Source organism: Erinaceus europaeus, chromosome 14 (assembly GCF_950295315.1).
Source record: "Erinaceus europaeus chromosome 14, mEriEur2.1, whole genome shotgun sequence".
Taxonomy (NCBI): domain Eukaryota; kingdom Metazoa; phylum Chordata; class Mammalia; order Eulipotyphla; family Erinaceidae; genus Erinaceus; species Erinaceus europaeus.
This window is the reverse complement of record NC_080175.1, coordinates 32,601,805-32,623,697: the sequence shown is the minus strand read 5'-3', so window position 1 is coordinate 32,623,697 and position 21,893 is coordinate 32,601,805. Positions and strand designations below refer to the sequence as shown.

At 46.2% G+C, this 21,893-nt stretch overlaps 1 protein-coding gene and 1 non-coding gene across 3 annotated transcripts in view; both read left to right on the top strand.

The window, feature by feature from the left end:
• EGFR (epidermal growth factor receptor) overlaps positions 1-21,893 on the top strand; it is a 210,137-nt gene that overhangs the window by 163,503 nt on the left and 24,741 nt on the right. For both annotated transcript variants that reach the window (XM_060171534.1, XM_007535219.3), the window contains exons 12-20: positions 636-835; positions 1,908-2,040; positions 4,686-4,776; positions 7,326-7,483; positions 10,277-10,315; positions 11,756-11,897; positions 15,015-15,137; positions 15,641-15,739; positions 21,006-21,191. In XM_060171534.1, coding sequence (XP_060027517.1) covers positions 636-835; positions 1,908-2,040; positions 4,686-4,776; positions 7,326-7,483; positions 10,277-10,315; positions 11,756-11,897; positions 15,015-15,137; positions 15,641-15,739; positions 21,006-21,191 — 1,171 coding nt within the window. The remainder of the gene's footprint in view (positions 1-635; positions 836-1,907; positions 2,041-4,685; positions 4,777-7,325; positions 7,484-10,276; positions 10,316-11,755; positions 11,898-15,014; positions 15,138-15,640; positions 15,740-21,005; positions 21,192-21,893) is intronic.
• LOC132532943 (U1 spliceosomal RNA) lies at positions 10,020-10,190 on the top strand. Its single transcript, XR_009544855.1, has one exon. It is a non-coding gene; the product is annotated as a U1 spliceosomal RNA (small nuclear RNA).

Sequence of the window (21,893 nt, the reverse complement as noted above, 5' to 3'; positions counted from 1 at the left end):
ATAAACAATTAACCCTCCTCTCCATAACATGATATAAAAAATACATATAAAGCACTGAGTGGTAGGGGGTGGAGGAGATAGCTCACTAAATAGAGGCATACTTTACCATGTATTTGGCCAGATTTGAGCCCCTGTGTTATATGGGGGTATTATGACACCAGAGTTCTCTAGTGTTTCTCCCTGTCTCTGTCTTCTTCTGTAGATATTAAAAAGTGGTTCTGGGAACCGCGTGGTGGATCACCTGGTTGAGCACATATGTTAGGGTACACAAGGACCCAGGTTTGAGCCCCTGGTCTCCAAATACAGGGGAAAGTTTTTCGAGCTGTGAAGCAGTGTCTCTATGTCTCTCTTCCTCTCTATCTCCTCCTCCCCTCTCAATTTCTGACTGCCTTTATCCAAAAAATATTTCTAAAAAAGAAGTGTTTCTGAACAGTGAAGTTATGTATGTGTGAGGTCTCAGCTCTGCAGTACGTGTCTTCTGCAATGTAAAAATATACCCTCAAGGCAGCCACCCTGTAAGTCAACATTTCCTTAACAAAGTGATATGTGATAGAAAAAGAAAAACAAAGTAAGGTTTTTGGTAATCTGGTGTTTGTATAATTTTTCACAATTATTTTTTCTTCTCTCCCCTTTAGTGGTCAGTTTTCTCTTGCGGTTGTCGGCCTGGACATAAAGTCCTTGGGACTGCGTTCCCTCAAGGAGATCAGCGATGGGGACGTGGTAGTGTCAGGAAACCGAAACCTGTGCTATGCAAATACCATAAACTGGAAAAGACTGTTTGGGACCTCAAGTCAGAAAGTCAAAATTATGAACAACAAGCGTATAATTGACTGTGGTAAGCAAGCTCTCTGGTTGATTGTGGGCCCAATGGGACTTTAGAATAATGCAGGGCCATTTCCTGGAGAAGCAAATCAGAACATGAACACACACACACACACACACACACACTCTCATACTTGTGAGGTTTTCATGTGAGGTTCTTCAAAATTATTTCCAGATCATTTTCATTTGATAGAATTAATTTTCCTAGGGTTAAATCTAGCAAGTATTTGTAGTTTACAGAACAAAGTTCAGTACTGTTTACATTTTAGTGTAAGTTTCTATGATTTTGGCTTCTAGTGACTGTAAACATGCGCGCGTGTGTGTGCGCACACACACACACACACACACACACACACCCCTAGCATAGTGATGTCTATCTTCCAGTTTAGGAGCCACAGCCAGCTGTAGAGTCAGGTGTGCATTTCCACCTTGTGCTGAGATCCTGGCCAACTCAGATATAGATCCAAGTTCAAATTCTGATCTGAGCCTTCTCAGCTTGGAGGCCTTGGCCACTTTACTTAGTATCTTCTGACTTTGGCTTCCTCATCCATGAGCTGGAGATAATAATTCTTCCTCCCACATAGTCCTCTTAAGAAAATGAAATAATATCCTTCATGCAAAGCTTGTGGTGATGTGCTAGTACATGGAAAGTGACTGTACAGCCCACCTGTTGTCACTCCCACATGGTCAGCACCCTGTGAGGAAGAGGACGTTGCAGTGAGCTGAAGGATGCCCTCTCTGGGTATATCACGTCTGTGTAGCTTCATATTTACAGAGAGCCCTGTATCACTCTCTGTCTCTTTTATTATCTATAATTATCTATAGATTTATTTATTTATTAGCTAGAGATAGCTGGAAATTGAGAGAAAGTGGGAGATAGAGATACAGAGAGACCTGCAGCCCTGCTTCACCGTTTGTGAGGTTGTCCCCCTGTGGGAGGAAACCAGGGGCTTGAACCCAGGTCCTTATGTATTGTACCGTGCGCTCAGCCATGTGTGTCATACCCAGCCCTGATCACTCTGTAATGTTGGCTCCCCCAATTTCTATCCCCTAACTGACCCTGGTAACCCATTCTGTGTCCTCAGAGACCATGGGCCATGTGTGTGACCCGCTGTGCTCACCAGAGGGATGCTGGGGCCCTGAGCCCAGGGACTGTGTCTCCTGCCAGAACGTGAGCCGTGGCAGGGAATGTGTGCAGTCCTGCAACGTGCTGGAGGGGTGAGTGGTCCCCTATATCCCTTTGCTTTGATGGAAAATAAGAGAGAGAGTTGCTGCTGTAGGTTATCTGGTTTGTTTCTTTTTTTCCCTTTGTTTTCTGGCAACGGTTAATGACAAGAGGAAATGAACAGGCTTTTCTTCATCATTTAATTCAATTCAACCGATTATAGTCTTTTTCTGAAAATACATTTTTTTTAAGGTTCACAATTTCCAAGACAAACAGGACAGTCATAACTGGATCATGTGGCCCAGGCAGTGATCATTTATATCCTGTTCCCATTGTGACAGAATGTCTTCATATAAATTATATTTCCTGGGTATTTTTGTTATGATCAAATAGCATTGGAGAGTACATAATTTTAGATGTAACCATGGATGAAGAAATGAATACGAATAGCACATTTGTTGAATCTCTTCACAGTCGATAAAATGTTCAGTCTGTCAGTTCTGTAGAAATCCTGTTTTTTGTGTAAGGCTTTGAATGACCACAAATAATGACTAAAAATATATTGCTAGAAAGGCAAATTGCCAGACAAGGAGAGGTGGAAGCCACCTTTTTTTTTTTTCCAATTTAACGGGAATCATAGAAATTACAGATGGCTATAGACATTCTTGTCTCACTGTTAACATTTGGAGTCACAATTGAGATTCAAAATATTCAGAATAAGAAAGTCACATTTAATTCTGTAGCATTCCTTTAGCTACTACACTAGTCAAACTAACAGAATAATTTGCATAATTGATAGTGTTCCTTAGCAAGTAGAAAATGCTGGTGTAACCCTTGCTCCCACAGATGGGCACAATCCCCGTGCTTTCAGTTTTCGCATCTCCTTAAAGAGACAGGGCAATCATGCAGGCATGTCAGAGATCCCCATGACTTGGCACCAAGGCCTGGTGTGTGTTACCTGTTGCCTGTGACAAAGTGGCCCAGAGGAGCACGGGAAAATACCACTGAGCATGTTTAGGTTAATTGTCATCACCTGACTGGGAGACCTGTGGGCCACGTTTTGATTGTGGACATTTATTTCTATTGCTGCCTGAGCAAAGCCTGCTAATTCACAGCCAGGCTGGTTTGAATCTTCTTAATAGCCACCACAACGGCTTTGTCTTTTTTTTGTTTTTAATAGTAGTCATCTATTTATTTACTTACTTTGGACAAAAACAAAAATTGAGAAGGGGGAGGGGAGAGAGAGACAGAGGGAGAAGGAAAGACACCTACAGACCTGCTTCACCACTAATGAAGCTTCCCCCCGCAGGTGGGGAGCTGGGGTTTGAACCTGGGTCCTTGTGCATGGTAATATGTGTGCTCAACCAGGTACACCACCACCCAGCCCCTGCTTGGTCTATTCAATCATGTGTCAACTTCGCATTTTACATTGATCTCCCCACCTTTAGGAATGGTAAAACATTAACTACACCCGCGTTCCATACTGACCGTTTTTAGTAATAACCATTAAGTGATGTTAATGTTTTCTTCGTCCTTTTCCTGCATATTAGACGGTTACAGCTCCCAGTGTGCCAAAATGTACTTAATATAAATTATATTTCCTGGGTATGGCTTTATGCTCAATTAACAGTGATGAGTTTAATAACTATAAACATAACTATGGGCAAAGAAATGAATATTAATTATCACCTTTGCTGAATCTCTTTGCTGTCAATTAAAAGTACAATATGTCAATTCTGTGGGAATTTCTACCTATGTAAGACTTCAAATGAACATAAATAGTCACTAAAACTATATTTTTCTTTCTTCCCAACTTTGTTTAAATATCCATAACTGGCATGGCAAACACTTTTAAGGGCTGAAGGGAATGTGTCCTTTATCTGTCTACCTCTCTTTCTTCCTTCCTTCCTTCCTTCCTTCCTTCCTTCCTTCCTTCCTTCCTTCCTTCCTTCCTTCCTTCCTTCCTTTTCTCTTTCTTTCTTTCTTTCTTTCTTTTTCCCTTTCTTTCTTTATTTCTTCTCAATCTCAGAGAGAGAGAGAGGAGGGAGAGACAAACTAAGGGAAAGAAAGTTTCTCCTGTACATTGTACTTTCATGTGGTACCAGGAATTCAAACCCAGGTCCTCCAGCATAGTCAAGTCCTCACTCTACCTCTTGAGCAATCTCCCATCGTGGGGAAGATGTCTTTATTATAAAAGATGCTGTGTGTTTAGTCACACAGAATCTGACCAAACATTCTGATAATAGAATCAGTTTGCTATAGCACAGAACATATACTCTCACAGGCCACCATTTGCCTTTTACCTAAATTCATCTTGAGTTTCCTTAGACAGTCCCCGGTGCCTGGGGTGTGGAAACAAGGTCTCAGGAGTTCTTCTTCTAGCGTTTGCCCTTCTTCCGTAGCCAGTCAATAGCATCAGGTTGAGCCTGATGTAAAGTTTCGAGACCTCCTTTGAATCTGGAGAGGTGGCAGTCGTTGACTATGTGGGTCATAGTCTGTCTGTAACCGCAGGGACAGTTTGGGTCGTCTCTGGCTCCCCAGCAATGGAACATAGCGGCGCACTGGCCATGGCCTGTTCGATAGCGATTGAGGAGGGCCCAATCATAACGTACTAGGTCAAAGCCGGGTTGACGCTTACAGGGGTCTGTGATGAGGTGTTTCAGGAGTGCTAACCAGCTTCCTCTCTGCTCCCTCTCAGAGAGCCCAGGGAGTTTGTGGACAACTCTGAGTGCATCCAGTGCCACCCTGAGTGTCTGCCCCAGGTCATGAACATCACCTGCACGGGACAGGTAAGGAGCACTTTGGTGTCATTCATTCACAGAGACAGAGCCTGATGGCCACAGAACTACAGCCAGAACCCAGAGTCACCCTCAAAACTACTGAAAACTGGCCTGTACCTTCTCCCTCCAGACAAGAATCAGGGTCATTTCACAGCTGGTCAGAGGAACTGAGTTCAACCTAGTACACCATTCCCCCTTCCCAGTGCAGCACCCCCAAACTCACCCCAGCACAGAGGACCCTCCAAGAGAGAAATCACTGTCTCTCCGCTGTTTCTCACATCGCCAAACGTTGCTTCATCATCTTCATGAGCACCCTCCATGTCTTTTTTATCCTTTTTATTAGTGATTTCACAGTTTTGCAAAATTATAAGATTTCAGGGGCATAGTTGCACCTGTATGTGGTAAGTGCATGTCCCCACACCTTTCACCAGAGTTTGCACACCCCCACCACTGCTGATTGGCACACGGTTCAAGAGTTGTGTCTTTGCTGAGATAAAGCATGGCTCCACTGTCTCGTGGAATGCAGGAACTTGAACTCAGGACCTCATGCATGCAAGAAATGTACTCTGCCTCTGAGCTACCTCTTTTTTTTTTTTTTGCCTCCAGGGTTATTGCTGGGGCTCAGTGCCTGCACCATGAATCCACTACTCCTGGAGGCCATTTTTCCTCCTTTTGTTCCCCTTGTTGTAGCCTTGTTGTGGTTATTATTGTTGTTGTTGATGTCATTCGTTGTTGGATAGGACAGAGAGAAATGGAGAGAGGAGGGGAAGACAGAGAGGGGGAGAGAAAGACACACTTGCAGACCTGATTCACAGCCTGTGAAGCAACTCCCCTGCAGGTGGGGAGCTGAGGGCTCTAAACGGCATCCTTACGCTGGTCCTTGAGCTTTGAGCCACATGCGCTTAACCCACTGTGCTACCGCCCGATCCCCAGCTACCTCTTTTTAATATTAACTGACATATATTTGAATACTTTTATCCCCCTTTTTAAGTATGACATTACACAACAGAGAGAGAATAAACCACAGCACTGAAACTTCCTTCAATGTGTTGGTGGCCCAGCTTGACCCTGAGTCAAATCAGCTACACTTCAAGTGAGCTATTTTGCTGACACTGGAGACACTCAGAATTGAGTCATCAGAAAGCTCATTCAATAGGCAAAACCCTCCTCACCCCTTTTATTTCAGCCCATTTTGAAAGGTGTGGAATATAAGCCCTGACCACACCATTTCTGTCCAGATTGGACAGACGAATCTGATTTAACACATTACACAGGTCATTATGCAGCTTCTCACTCACTGTCTTCCAGTTTCTTGTCATGGGAGAAGCACTGGTGTGTCTTTTGTTTATTTGCTTTTAGCATTGTGTGTTTTATATTTCTTATTTTTTTATTTGTGATGTAGTATTATTTTGCAAAATTATCAGATTTCAGGTGCATTTTCATTCCTTTAATATTTGATAAAGATATTAAATTATTGGATAAAGACAGAGAGAAACTGAGATGTAAGCGGAAGGTAAAGAAACAAAGAGAAAGAGAGACACCTTCAGTCCTGCTTCATCGCTCATGAAGACAGACAGATACACACACACACACACACACACACACACACACACCACATTGGACATGAACTTGCTCATGGTAACAAGTCCATTGCCCAGCCCCCTGCTGCATTTTCATGAGGCCTGTAAGTCACCAGAATGCTGTGGGTTCTTTTCACTTTGCCTCGAGGAGTCCGCTCCCCTCCAAGACTTCCTTTACACTTCAAATGCGGACATGCAGAAAACTTCTGACCAGGGAGGATGTGCTATGCATTAGGTCAGTGAGGATGGTTCTGACAAGGGAAGGTGCCCACACTGTCCTAGGTAAAATGAATCAAGTCTGCAGTACAGGGTCTTCCCTTTCTATCCACTACATGAGCATCTGAACTGACATCAGGGCTTAATTCTCAGCTGCTCACAGATGTCACATCGAGCAAGGGCAGTCACAAGTGGGCCTGCTGGCTGTGGTAGGAACTTCTGTGTCTTCTAACATTTTCCACAATAAATAATTTTACAAATATTTCATCAATTGATTTATTTATTAGATAGAGACAGAGAAGTTGAAAAGAAAGAGGAGAGATAGAGAGAAAGAGAGAGACCTGCAACCCAGCTTCACTGTCATGAATCTCCGCCCCACCCCCTGCAGGGGGCCTGGGCGATTGAACCCGGCTTCTCACACATGGTAGCATGTGCACTCAGCTGGGTGCACTACTTCCTGGCCCATCATGATAAGTCTTTTTATAAATATTTTATTTATTGGATAGAGACAAAAAGAAACTGAGAAGGGAAAAGAGTTAGGGAGAAAGAGAGAGAGAGAGAGAGAGACCTGCAGCACTGCTTCACAGTTCATGAAGCTTCCCTCCTGCAGGTGGGGACTGTGCATGAACCCAGGTTCTTGCATATGGTAACTCAACCAGGTGGACCACCTCCCCACCCCTCACAATAAGTTTTTAAAGGAAAGTGGTGCCTCCGTCCTGAACAAGGAAGAGGCACTCCAGTGTGTGTCTGGCCTGGTTGCAGGGATCTGACAGCTGTGTGAAGTGTGCCCACTTTGTGGATGGCCCGCATTGTGTCAGGACCTGCCCTTCAGGCATCATGGGTGAGAATAACACCCTCGTCTGGAAGTTTGCAGATGCCAACCGGGTGTGTCACCTCTGCCACGTCAACTGCACCTATGGGTGAGTGGGAGACACAGAACGAGTGATTTTCTGTCAGGTGGGAGATATCTCCATGCTGTAGGTCCATGGAGCTCTAAGTGGGCATGTGGTGCAGGTGTCCAGTGACAGGTAAGTGGCTAAAAAAAGATGGCTCACATACACAATGGAATACTACTCAGCTGTTAAAAATGACGAAAGTATCTCCTTTGCTTCAGCTTGGCTGGAACTTGAAGACATCATGTTAAGTGAGATAAGCAAAAAAAGGGGGGAGGGGGACAAATACCAAATGATCTCACAAGTGGGTCTTGATAAACAGGGACAGGGAGGGAGAACGCCAAGTGAAACGTGGACTAGGCAAAGGACTCTGGGGAGGAGAAAAAGGGAGGGGCAGAAGAGAACTTTGGGGTCCCAGTGCATGATGAAATCATACCCACGTGTCAGTGACTACACCATAAACCATTTAGCCCCACCAATAAAAATGTCACACTGGTAGTGGTGTGTGCTGGGGGCAATACCCCATCCTCCCATGCAGGGTGTCATGCCCAGCTCTGCCAACACATCCACATAGGAGGAACAGCGGCAGGTGGAATCAAGCATCTTCCCACCAGTTCTGCACAGCCCACCTGTGTCTCTTTAGATGTCGGGATGCTAAGGAGAATCTTTGGTGGTTGTAATGCAATTTATCACATGGTCTGGAACAAAGCTTAAGGACACTTTTTCTTTTAGCTAGATGAATACTAAATGAATGCAAACTGTTTTGACTGAAATCAGTAGAAGTACTCTGGCTGTATATATCTATTTACAAAAACGCTGAACTTGGCAATCCCTTGGACTGCTGCTACCCAGAGTCATCAATCAGAAAAAGCAGCTGAGTGGTCACGTATATCACATCTTGTATCTCACGCAGTCTTCTCCCTTAGTTAGAATTGCTGTTATTTTTATTGGTGATGTGATAATGGCTTGCAGGATTGTAAGGCTGCAGGGGTGTAGCTATAAACTGCACCCACCACCAAAGTTCTGGGGGCCCCAGCCCCATGGTAACCACCACAGCTCTCACAAACTTAGAGACTACTACTCCTTTTTATGCAAGCTCATAAGTTTCAGTTCTCTATATTCCACATCTGAGCAAAACCATCTGAAGGTGTCTTCACCCAGACTAATCACCCTCCAATTCCAACTCCAACCATTTGTCATGAAATGGAGTCCTGTTCTTTGACAGGCATCAAGGGGAAATGCTAAGTGCTAAGTGAGGAGATAGTGATGATGATGGTGATGATAGTGATTATGATTACAGTGATGATGATGATGATGATTGAAGGGGTTTTTGTTTGTTTTACCTAAGACATAACAAACTATGAGTCTTGAAGGTTTGACTTACCTAGGAGATAAGACTATGACATGAGAGACCTCCCTAAGCATCCCTCTCACCGTGTGAGCTGAAGCCTGATCTCTGGTACAGGAAGGTAGCCCCAAGCTCATTGCAGGGTCCGGCTTGGCAGAGAGACTCCCAGAACTCAGGGGACGCAGCCCCCAGATTCAAACCTGCTGTGTCACACTCAGAGCTCTCTGAGCGAGATAGCGAATGTTTACTGCATCTAACAAGTTCCACAGTCTCTCTTTCCCAGTGCAATGGAATATTAGTCTTCCTTTGTTTTTCCTAATATACTTGAAATAGCTATTCCTATTGACATTTGTACTGCTCAAAGCCACATTTTTCTGCCATATAATCCATTGTCCTGCCAGGAGAGTGAGGTTAAGCGTGGTCTCCTGCAATGGCACCATGTCCCATCTGCATGGGAGTCCCATCTGGACAAAAGTCATCTCCACTCCATGAGAGACATTTCAACCACATAGGACTTCAGGCCTTTGGGTCTGGCATCATCAATGTCACGTTACCTTGTCAGAGACACCCATGTCATCCTTAGTCTAGTCCCCCTTTTCTTCCTCTTCTTCTTCCTTCTCCCTCCTCTTCCTTTTAATACTTCTTTTTCCTCCTCCCCCTCCTGTTCCTCCTCTTTCTCTTCCCCTTCGTCCCCCTTCTCCTTCTCCTCCTGTTTCCCCTCCTTCTCCTCTTCTTCCCCTCATCCACCTCTTCCTCACCATCTTTCCCCTCCACATTCTCCTCTTTCTTCCCCTCTACCTCACTCTCCCCCTCCTCCTCCTCCCCTTCCCACCCCTCTTCTCCCTCTCCTCCCCCTCCTGCCCATCCTCTTCCTCCCCCTCCTCCCTCTCCTCCTGATCCTGCTCCTCCTCCTCTTCTCCTTTTATCAATATGGTCCATGTGTTTTCTATCTCTGCTTGCTTAGCTTCCCTACCGGTATTCGCATGTTAGCCAGCCACAAGACACCTTTGTGAAAATCACACATGGAAACATTGCAGCAGTGAACACCAGAAATCATCTGCTTTGTATAGTGCTAGAATGATCTGTCTCAGGCCCTCCATATCATATGCTGAATGAGTGAACAAGCCACTAAACAATGCCAGTAAGTAGTTAAGCACACCCCAGTATCAAGGGTGTGTGCATCATGATCTTATCCATTTGAGAAGTGACTTGATAATACTTACCTCGAAGGGGAGATACCATGATCGTGAAGGCGGTTTTCACTGGGTGAGGCTTACCCATTGCACTCTAGATGTTCTGGCCCCTGCAATTTCCCCAAATGTGGGGAACTTGACTGCATACTTTGTGATAGTGGGGAAAAGAACTCATTTGATAAACATCTCCTTAGGATGTATTAAAAGCCTTCTCAAGAAGGAAAAAGCTACAGTAGAGGAGAATGATCAGACTCTGTGTCTCTCTTTCCATTTCTACAGCTGTTCTGGGCCTGGTCTGGAAGGCTGTTCCAGGAATGGGTAAGTCACAGCTCTGCACCCAGTGGAGCTCAGGAGAGGTGGCCTGAAGTCTGAGTGTTCCTGTTTCCTGGCCTCTGCTTGCCCCCTGCCTGGCCTGGTCCCCTTCCTACTCTGAGCCAGCAGGACCACCCCAGCTTGGGCCCTGCACCGCCCTAGCTCCCTCCCCCACCCTCCACTATCCACTCAGGTTCTCAAGATGTGAGGTGCAGAGCCTCCCCTGGAGCTCACACCCTCCTCTAGCTTCTTTGTCAGCTCCTTCTCTTCTTTTAACCTTTCATTGCTGGTCCATTTGCCATTGTTGCTTAAAAAGCTGAACCAGGAAAAACAGAACTTGGGGACCGACTGCCATTCAGATTCCTCAGGAGAGAGTGGTATTCACAATTAACAGCAGGGTCTGAGAGAAGCCAGATTCACATACAAGACACCTACCTGCCCTTCCCAGTGTCCTCCAAGTAGTAATTAAACATCCAGACGCTTCACTCATTCTCATAATCACTACAAAATTCCTTTAAAAACGGCCTGTCTCAGTTGTTTTTAATATTTTTTAATTTCTTTCTTTTCTTTTTTTTTTTTTTTTGGCCAGTACACTGCTCTGACTTATGGTGGTGTGGGGGATTGAACCTGGGACCTTGAAGCCTCAGACAGGAGAGTCTGTTTGCATAACCATTATGCTATCTTACCCCATTCCCCACCCTCCTTGTTTCAGTCTTGGCTCAATTGTCTGCCCAGAAATAGCCATTGCTCCGTCTACTGTGGAGTGAAACATTAAAGACAGATAAATGTGTGGAGATTCTCTGGGGGTTGATACAAACTCACATAAAATGCATTATTGAGGGGCTGGATGGTGGCACACCTGGTTGAGTGCTCACGTTACCATGCCCAAGGACCCAGGTTCAAGCCCCCCACTCCGCAGACAAGAAGTGCTGCAAGTGTCTCTCTTTCTCTGTCCTTTATCTCTCCCATCAATAAGATTTTTTTCATTAATAACAGTACTAAAATTGGAGCTACTCTTTGAAGTATGTTTTCATAATCAGCATATTAGGATATGATCATATGCAGAGGTCTACCAATGACACCACAGGTTTTTGTTTTGTTTTTACCAGAGCACTGCTCACCTCTGCCTGATGATGGTGCTGGGGATTGAACCTGGGACCTGAGATCCTCAGGCAAGAGAGCCTATCTGCATAATCATTATTCTATCTCCCCACCAGTACTACAGTTTCTAAAATGCAGGGGAAAAGGCAGACAGGGGAAGGGGAGAGGAGGCTAAGACTTTGCAAGGTTGGAAACTACCTAAAACTCTTGGTTCAGTCAGTGTTCCTCTCCCTGAGGTGGTTTTTAGTGGCATCACAGTGTCAGAACGGGCAGGAAATATGTAAAATGCCAGAGTCATGGCATCTGCCAGCAGATTCACCCACCTGTGTTTGCACCTTCTTCCAGGCCCAAGATCCCATCCATTGCCACCGGGATAGTGGGGGGCCTCCTGCTGCTGGTGGTGGTAGCCCTGGGGATCGGCCTGTTTCTGCGAAGACGGCACATCGTCCGGAAGCGCACTCTGAGGAGACTGCTGCAGGAGAGAGAGGTGAGAAGTCCGGCCCTGTGGGAACCCACCCCAAACATGACTCAAAAAGACATGAGTCACGTATCTGCTGAAGACTCTGAAGATGTCTTCATTGAAACCCTAGAGGAGGGTGAACAATGGGGACCAGAACCCATTTTTTAATGTATCATTTTTATCAGAGATTTAATATTGATTTACAAAATCGTGAGATAGCAGGAATGTAAGTTCACACTGTTCTCACCTGACCAGAGTTCTGTGTCCCCATTCCCTCCATTGGAAACTGCAGTAGTTCTCTCAAGGTCACAGATATGGACTATTATTTCTATAACTATTTTTTCTTTTTTATTAACTTTATCAGATAGAAACAGCCAGAAATCGAGGAGCAAGGGAGTGATAGAGAGGGAAAGAGACAAAGAGACACCTGCAGCATTGCTTCACCACTTGTGAAGCTTTCTCCCTGCAGGTGGGGACTGGGGGCTTGAACCCAGGTGCTTGTGCATTTGACCACCACCTAGCCCCACCTATTTTTTCCTATGGTCCTGTTCTCCTTTATAAGTCACACCTACACCTGTTACTACTTCTGAAAATCTTTCCATTCATCTTCTTCTCTCACTGAGTGCTGATGGAATTAGGGTTCAGAGCCCTCTGGTCATCTTCCCCTAATATCTCTCCCCTCTGGGAGTATGGACCAGAATCCTTTACGGGGTGCAGAAGGTGAGAGTGGCCAGAACCCTTTTTATAGCAAGTTTTAAAACACATGAAGAATTCCAGGTTACAAAACCAAACACACCCATCCAAAAAAAATCTGTGTATACCTATGTTCATAGCAGCACGATTTGTTTTTTTTAGCAAATTTTTATTTGTCATTAATAGTGTGGCACAAGATTGTAAGATTACAGCATATAATTCCACACCACAGCCACCACCAAAGTCCTGTATCACCCACCCCACCTCCCAAAGACAACCGCCATAATTATCACAGTCTTAAAAACAGTTTACTTACTTCTGTTTTATTTTGGTTTTTTTGTTTGTTTGTCTTTTGCAAGTTGATGGAAATTAGATCTCTCGAATCCACAATTAATCTCTTACCTTGATTTACCACCTGTAGTTCCATCCATTTTGTCCCAAAGAACACAATATCATCTTTTTGATTGCAGAGTATTATTCCATAGAATATATTTCCCTTAACAGTTGATTGGCATCTAGGATTCCTCCACTCTTTGACTATTGTGAATAAATAGCAGCATGATTTGTAATAGCCCAAAATTGGAAGCAACCTAGTGTCCCAACAACAGATGAATGACTGAGAAAGTTGTGGTATATACACACAATAGAACAGTACTCAGCTATTAAGAATGATAAAGTCACCTCTTTTACCTTATCTTGTATGGAGTTTGAAGGAATCATGTGAAGTGAGATAAGCCAGAAGGAGAAGGATGAATATGGGATGACCTCACTCATGGACAGAAGTTGAGAAATAAAAACAGAAAGGGAAACACAAAGAAGAACCTGGACTGGGTTTGGTGTACTGCGCCAAAGTAATGAACTCTGGGGTGAGGAAGAAGGGACTTTATGTCCTGGTGCATGACGGTGGAGGGCTAAGGGCAAGAGTGTTTTCCAGAAAATTGAGAAATTTCAAGCATGTACCCACAACTGTGTTTACTGTAAACTATTAATCCCCACCCCAATTTAAAAAAAAGAAAAAAGAATTCTAGGTTACAGAAGAGTTGGTTCAAGTCCAAGAAACAGAACAACAGTGCAGTAGGTGGGTAAATAGCTCTAGGACTCAGGAGGTGGGAATTGTCTCTGCGTCTCACTCAGCATCTAGGTTGCCACTGTCTCAGCAAGTTACTGATTCGCCACGTCCATTTCCGGAGTCAGCTTACCCAGGGGCTGTTGCATCCTGGGTGCTTTTGCCACCATCCCTCATTTGTGACTGGAGCACTTAGAGATAACAGGGTACAGAGTCCTCTGGGTGCTGGATTAAGTATTAAGTAGACATTAAGTAGTCTGAAATCATCAAATATCTAGTTGGACTGCACTGCTGCCTCTCCAGGGAAGGCCCCCCAAAGCTTGCCAGAAACCTTCAATGCCCTAGATGTGAGCAGGTCTATCCTTGAAGACTTGCCATTTACCTTCATGAGCTTTAGACAGATCAGGGCTTCATTACACTTTACTTGCTGTGCTGCAGAAGATGCTCCCAAGGTTTACCTCAATGCAGTTACTAGACATGGGCACGTCTGTGCAGAGAATTGAGGTATCCCCAAAATGAGGCCCCAGATAGTTAAGAGCATGGGGTCCGTGTATACACCTGGGCTTGTGCCCATCCCCTTCCTGCCCCTGTGTGGATGATGCCAGTGAGAAGTTGTGTCTGTCCACACAGTGGTCTGTCCACACGGTGGTCATCCCACTCACTCCCTGGGACCTCAGCTACATCTCTGCCCAGCAGAGATGGTGGCAGTTCAGTTCCTGAGAACAGGGACTTGGTGCAGCTTGTGTATTTAGGGCCCTGATAGACTATTTAAAATAGCATTGTGAAGGGTTGCACATGGTTGAGTATGCAGATTACAGTATGCAAGGACCTAGTTCAAGTCCCTAGTTCCCACCTGCAGGGGGGAAGTTTGCAAACAGTGGAGCAGGTCTGCAAGTGCTTCTCTGCCTCTCTCCCCTCCCCTCTCAATTTCTCTCTGTCTGTATCCAAAAGAAAAAAAAAAAGGTGGAAAAAAATGGCATTGTGGTTTGATATTATTCACCAAGAGGTCTTCTGTTCTGTTCCTTGGCCAGGTAGGGGGGAGAGAGAGAGAGAGAGAGAGAGAGATTAGTTTGTGGGAATATGGGTGTTCTGTTGCAGCACACCTATGTCACAGCTTCTGTTTTCATCCCATCTTTTCATAATACTTTTTGGTTCTTCTCCTTTTGAGTGAGAATGGCAGTTCACTACTAATGCATGGCCTCATGGCCTTCTCTTGTCTGACACACACACCCCTGTGCCCTTGGACTTGCACCCAGAGGGTGCCCCATCTTCTCCCTAACACACATACACACACACACACACACACACACACACACACACACACACACACACACACACACACCACGGGACTGAGCTGAAGGAGCCCATTTCTCTTTGTCTTGCAGCTTGTGGAACCCCTGACACCCAGCGGAGAAGCACCCAACCAAGCTCTCTTGAGGATCTTGAAGGAAACAGAATTCAAGAAGATCAAGGTCCTGGGGTCTGGGGCATTCGGCACAGTGTACAAGGTGAGATGCAGTGGGTACACTTGGCATCCCCTGAGGTCCTCTGTTTATTGCGAGAAGCTGGGTGACCTCAGCGTCTATCCAAGTTGCCTACATTCTCTTTCAGCCAGGTGGCAGATAAGGGGTCTTGGGAGACGTGAACTCAGATACAGGCATTTACAGTGAGAAGGATGCTGACCTTTAGAAAGGTGGGCATGACAGATGGGCTCGAAAGGGAGCCATGTGCAGAGTGATGGCCTCCAAATAAAGCCCAGGTCATAGCACGCTCCTCTCCCTCTGCATAAAATCTGGCCTGGGTTAGGCCCTCACCAGCACCTGGGGATTCTGGCCATGGTGGCAGGACTCAAGGTGTTTCTTCCTGATGCTCTTACTCATTGTTAAAGGAGCAGTTAATGTGGTTCCCAGGGCCTGGGCCCAGGACTGGGGAGTGGGCTACTGGCCCCTCACCTCCAGTGGTCTCTGGGAGCTCACACAGTAGCCCTTCCCTCCCTCTCTCTCTGTCACAGGGACTCTGGATCCCAGAAGGCGAGAAGGTGAAAATTCCTGTGGCTATCAAGGAATTAAGAGAAGCCACATCTCCGAAAGCCAACAAAGAAATTCTCGATGTGAGTGTTCACTTTGCCTTCTAGTCTTATTATGGGCGGTGTATCACCAGCCCTGCTTCCTGATGGCTGCCGTCTGTATGGCTCTGTTTTAGACTTTTCATCACCACATGTATACAGATGTTTGCTTTTTGTGTCCTTGTAGATTTCTTATTTATTATCCTCCTCCTCTTATTTCTTCTTCCTCTTCTCATCTTCCTCTTCCTCCTTTTTTCTTTCTTTTTCCTTTCTTTTCTTCTTTTCTTGCCACCAGGGTCAATCTCTGGGACTCTGTGCCTGCAAGACAAATCCTCTATTCCTGGTGACCATTTTTTTTCTTTTTTAAAATATTTCACTTATCTACCCATTATTTATTGGATAGAGACAGAGAGATATCAAGAGGGAAGAGGAAGAGAAAGAGAGACACCTGTAGACTTGCTTCACCACTCATGAAGCTTCCCCCCCTGCAGGTGGAGAGTGGAGGCTTGAACCCAGATCCTTGCATATAGAAACATGTTCACTCAGCTGGATTAGCCACTACCCAACCCCTATTATACTTCATTTTAATGACTTATAAATTAATTTGAAGTTATGAATAAAATGTCAACCCCTAACCCAAGATTTTCAGACCAAGCAGTTTGTGAAGTCTCTTATGACCCTAAATGATCTCTCTCCCTGTTGCTGTTTTTTTGTTTGTTTGCTTGCTTGCTTACTTTGTGTGAGGAACTAGGCCTTGCTTACACAGTTTCACCACTCAGGTCCACCTCTGCACTCAGAGAGAGACCGAGAGAGGGAGAGACAACATAGCACCAGAGCTTCCTCCAGTGCCCTAGCACTACCCATGTGGCACTGGGGCTTGGACCTGGATGGTGCTCGGGCAATGAAGACAGTCTACCCAGGAACTGTCTCTTTGACCCTTGTCTACTGCTGTTAAAATGAAACCTTTTTTTTTTTTTTGCATAATTTGCTTATGTAATTCATTTTTTTTCCTCACTCACTTGAACAACTCTCACAAGATTACTGTTGTGGGTTAGGAGACAGCATGATGATTCTCCAAAAGACTCCTGCTTGAGCCTCTGAGGCTCTGAGGCTCCAGGTTCAATCTTCAGCACCACCATTAGCCAAAGCTGAGAAGGGCTCTGGTCTCGGTCTCTTGCTCTCTGTCCCCCTTCCGAGAATCTTTATCTCTGTATCTCTTTCATTCAAAATGTAAAAAAAAAAAAAACATAAAAAAGAATAATATGTCATGTGAATTTCAAAACTCTTTGTTGTGAGAGAGCTCTGCATTAGAGCACAGGACTTGTATGCCTGGGGCCCACTGCCTTACACCAAAGCTGACCACTAGTCTGGTCTCTCTCCCTCCGCCTTATAAAGATAAACAAATAGGTCCAGAAAGATGGATTAGCTGGGAGGGTGCCTGCTTTGCCTGCCTGCAGCCCAGATTTGAGCCACCCCCACCACACTGCGGAAGACTTCAGTGCTATGGTGTTTCTCCCTCCCTCCTTTCCTCTGTCTGTCTGCCTCTAGTTTCCTTCTGTCTGAAAAATCCAGCCTAGAAAAGCAACGCCCCGGCAACAACCTAAGGAAATATTTCTAATATATGTCAACAGTGGGGAGTAAAGACTATTTTGAAGACAGCAACTATCTGTGCTTGGGAAGGAAGGGTTTATGTTCTGAAAAGGGCCTGGAGGAGCTCTGAATGTGGAGGAATGTGCATTCCTGTGTGAGGCAGAGACAACAGCAAAGGCTAGAAAGGCTGAGAAGTTAAAAAGCCAAGCTCTGAGTTGCCTCTTCTCTCCTTCCTCCTTTATGTATTCATGCTGCCTCTCAGTGCTTGTCTCTCCTCTAACAGTTATTTTTCTTCTGCATTTCCTGGAGCCTCTCTGAGGGGGGTGCACGTGGGAGAGAGCTCCCCAAATGAGGCAGCACCAGCAGTTCTACAGGGAACTAAATAGCAAGGAAGCCTGTGGCAGGTTGGTCACGGCCTGTGTGCTCACGGGCATGTGTGCACCATTCTCATGGCTGGGTACTCGCTCCATTGCTGAGGTCAGTGCCCAGCACCTTCACAGGGCAGCCCTTGCTCTAAATTGCTATCAGTAGCCAAGTAAGTTCATAAAGTTACAAAGAGCAGGGACCTCTAACTTATATTCTTTTTTTATGAGGTGCTGGGAAGCAACATAGACCAGCCTCCCAGACCTACTCCCACTCTGTTTTTATGGGGCGGGAAAGAGGCCAGAGCACTGCTCCACTATTCACAGAGCTAGCCTCGGGGAGTTGTCCCCAGCACATGCGAATTCTAGACTTTACCAGGATTTACTGAGCCAGTTCCTAGGCCCCTTAATCTTCATTTTTGAGGTGAGGTATGTGGAGCCAGCAAAATAGCTCACCTGGGCGGTGTTCTGCTTTGTGCCAAGTGCCTGACCCAGCTTCTAGCCTAGCCCCCACCACAGCTTGGATGCTGTGGTGATCATCTTTCCACCTGTCAGTCTCTGTATCTACATCTAAAAATGTCATCCCAGAGTGGTGAAGAACCAGCAAAAATAAATAAATAAGCATACGCATTTATTTGTGAGTGCTTCTTCTGAAGAAGCTTAAAGTCTAGTGGAATCACTATCTCTGATACTTTTGTTGATTTGGGTGGATGGATGGGTGGTTTTTTGTTGGTTTATTGCCACCAGGGTTATAACTGGAGCTCAGTGCTAATACAATAAATCCACTGTTCTTGGCAGTAGTGTTTTCTTATTTTGCATTTTACTTGATAGGCCTGAGAAAGATTGAGAGGGGAGAGAGACAGAAATAGAGAGGAGGGAGAGAGACATGCAGCTCTGCTTCACCATTCATGAAGCTTCCTCCCTGAAGGTGGGGACTGGGGGCTTGAACCCGGATCCTTGGGCTCCACTGGGTGCATCACCACTTAACCCCTTCCCTAATTCTTAACAGAGGTATTCACAAATGAGGAAAACAAGAAAGAAGGGAGGGGCCAAAATCATGTTAGCAGTTGGGACAAAATACTAGACTTCTGCAGTCTCCAGCACATCAGGGACACCCCTGCCATGATACTCAGCCCCAGCCATTGGGGAGGGGGCGGGGTTCTTGGCATGTGACTCAGCTCCTACCATGTGGGAGAGGGCCCTGGCGTGGGCTGTGCCTGCCTGCAGCCTGGGCAGCTAGTCTGAGGAATGCCAAGCGTGCTTGCTGCAGGCACCTTCATGATTCCAAGATAAACAGTGGAGAATGAAGCTCACTAGCTTCTGCACAGGCCAAGGGGACCATAGGACCTATGCAGAGGTGTCCCAGCTGTGTTGAGTACTAGGGGGTGAGGCAGAAGTGAGGATCTGGTTCTGTGCCCCATCAGATCTGACCTCCCACCTCTGGCAGGGCTCTGAGCTACCAGCTCCCTGTGGCCACCGCCCAGTCCCACTCTCCTCCCTATGCCCAGCACCCAGCTCCGGGTCAGCTGCTCATCCAGCAGAGCGGCAGATGGGCTGCTCAAACTGCTTCATTTGCAGATTTTCCTCCCCTCCACAATGAATACAATATGTCTCCAAATCACAGCCAGGGCTGGAGAAAATGGCACCAGCCTGAGGACTCCTGTGCTGTTATGATTGTCCCATTTCCCAGACTCGGGGGAGAGATGTGATTTGTGATTTTCTGGCAATCTCATGGCCAATTAATTTTTCCATAGACTTCCCAGTTTAAATTTAGGATGGGCAATGGAAAGTGAATGCAAAAAAAAAAAAAACCAAAAAAGAGATTTACATATGCACTACATGTCATTTCTGGAGCTTTTTAGTGGCAATGCTGAATCCGTAGTAATAATATCACAGGAGGTAAGGGGCGAACTGGCTTCAGGGGCCTGGCCTAGAGTGAGGGGACCCACTGGGGGTCCAGCTCTAGGCAACCTGAAATGCCCCAGTTGGCCATGTTCTCAGCCTCAGTTCCATCTTCTAGCACACTGTAGCCTTAGTAGAAAGTGTTCTGCTCTTTCCAAGGCTGATAAACAGCCCTTTACAAAGGTGGAACACCCCTACGCATTTTATTTATTTGTTTATTTATTGACCAGTGGGTGGGTCTTAATGGTAGTCAGCAGAGAGGAACGCTGCAGGTTCAGTGCCTGTGTCTGCCATTTCACAGCTGGAAATGGCTGCACCAATGAGATGTCTCCAGCTGCACTTTGTGCAGGGTTAGTCCTGGACCTCAGAAGGACTGCAGGACTATAGGCTCCCCAGAAACAAACGCTGCCCTGCTGAGCTGTGCGTCCCCTCGTGGTGCCAGTGTGGGCACCCTCACCATCACCTCTGCACTATCCCTAAGGGGTGTCCCAGGCTCAGTGAGTGGTCAATGTCCAGCTGTAAGGACCCCAGTATAGATGCCCACTGGCCCTGAAAGCATTTAAAACAACAGTATCTGGGGCCTCGAACCTGGGTCCTTGCACATTGTCACATGTGCGCTCAACCAGGTGAACCACCACCCAGCCCCCTACCTTCATTTCCTAAGTCACGCCTACACCTATTATTGCTTTTTCCTCTTCTTATTCAGATAAGCGAAACAGTACCTGACTTCCTCTTGATATTTTCCAGATTTTTTTTCCTTTCCAGGGAAGTACACTCAATTTAAAATCAGTTTAAAGAATCCTGTTTCCCAGGACATGAGATGCTTAGTTGGGTTCAGGTTCATTTGGAAAGTTCTGGATGTCTTCACTGATCAGAGTTCTAAGAGCTCTCAGTGCATGTGAGCAGCTGAGAGCAGAGGGCAGAAATGGTGAAGGCGTGGCATCAGAGGAAAGCAGGTGGGAAGGGGACCATCCCAGTGTGATGTAGTCAGAATAGTCTAGCCACTCTGCTCAGTTATGCTGGCAATGTGAAACTCAGGTGGACCAATCATCAACTATGTGACATATGAGCAAAGTCAGGGTGGAGCTAGGGGCTAGAGCTGTGCTAGGCTAGGGGCTGGAGAAAGGACAGTGGCCTATGAGAAGGCCCAGTGTCCTCATGGCAGAGACATAAAGTGCTCAAACTGGGGGCATTCAGGTCTCACTGTCACCTAGTGTTTCCTGAGGACAGAGACCACTGGCCCTCATGTGCACTAAAAAGGCCCTGCACACAGTCCCTCATCTTCTCGCTACCCTGTGACAGACAGGTCCCCAGGAATGTCCCTGTATAGGGTGTGTCCAGCAGACATGTCTTATACCTGGACCTGTGTTGAGACTCGGTTCTTGCTCTGGTCTGTGGACCCAGGACTGCCCCGGGCCCCGCAGGGAGCCTCTGTGACCCTCTCTCTGTCTCGACAGGAGGCCTATGTGATGGCCAGTGTGGACAACCCCCATGTATGCCGCCTGCTGGGCATCTGCTTGACATCCACCGTCCAGCTGGTCACCCAGCTCATGCCCTTTGGCTGCCTGCTGGACTATGTCCGTGAGCACAAGGACAACATCGGCTCTCAGCATCTGCTTAACTGGTGTGTGCAGATCGCCAAGGTGAGTGTGGGCTGAGGGGAGTTGGGGCTCTGGGGGTGATGGACAGCTGGAGCGGGAGGGTACTAGGTGTGATGGACAGTCTGGGGGAGGGGCAAGGATGAGGCACTGGGCAGGGCAGCCAGCAAAAATTAAAAGTTTAAAATATCACAACTTTCTCAGCCACTCCTCTGTTGTTGGACTTGAAGGAATCATGTTAAGTGAGATCAGCCAGAAAGAGAAGGATGAATATGGGATGATCTCACTCATGGACAGGAGTTGAGAAATAAGAACAAAAGGGGATGGAGTCGGGTGGTCGTGCACTAAGTTAAGTGCACGTGGCGTGAAGCACAAGGACCAGCGTCAGGATCCTGGTTCGAGCCCCCAGCTCCCCACCTGCAGGGGAGTCCCTTCACAGGAGGTGAAGTAGGTCTGCAGGTGTCTGTCTTTCTCTCCCCCTCTCTGTCTTCCCTTCCTTTCTCCATTTCTCTCTGTCCTATCTAAAAAAAAAAAAGAACAGAAGGGGAAACACAAAGCAGAACTTGGAGTGGGCTTGGTGTATTGCACCAAAGTAAAGACTCTGGGAAGGAGGGTGGGAGTGGCTTTCAGGTCCTGGGGCATGATGGTAGAGGAGGATCTAGGCTGGGGGTGAAAATGTTCTGCAGAAAACTGAGAAATGTTATGCATATACCAACAACTGTATCTACTATAAACCATTAATTGCCC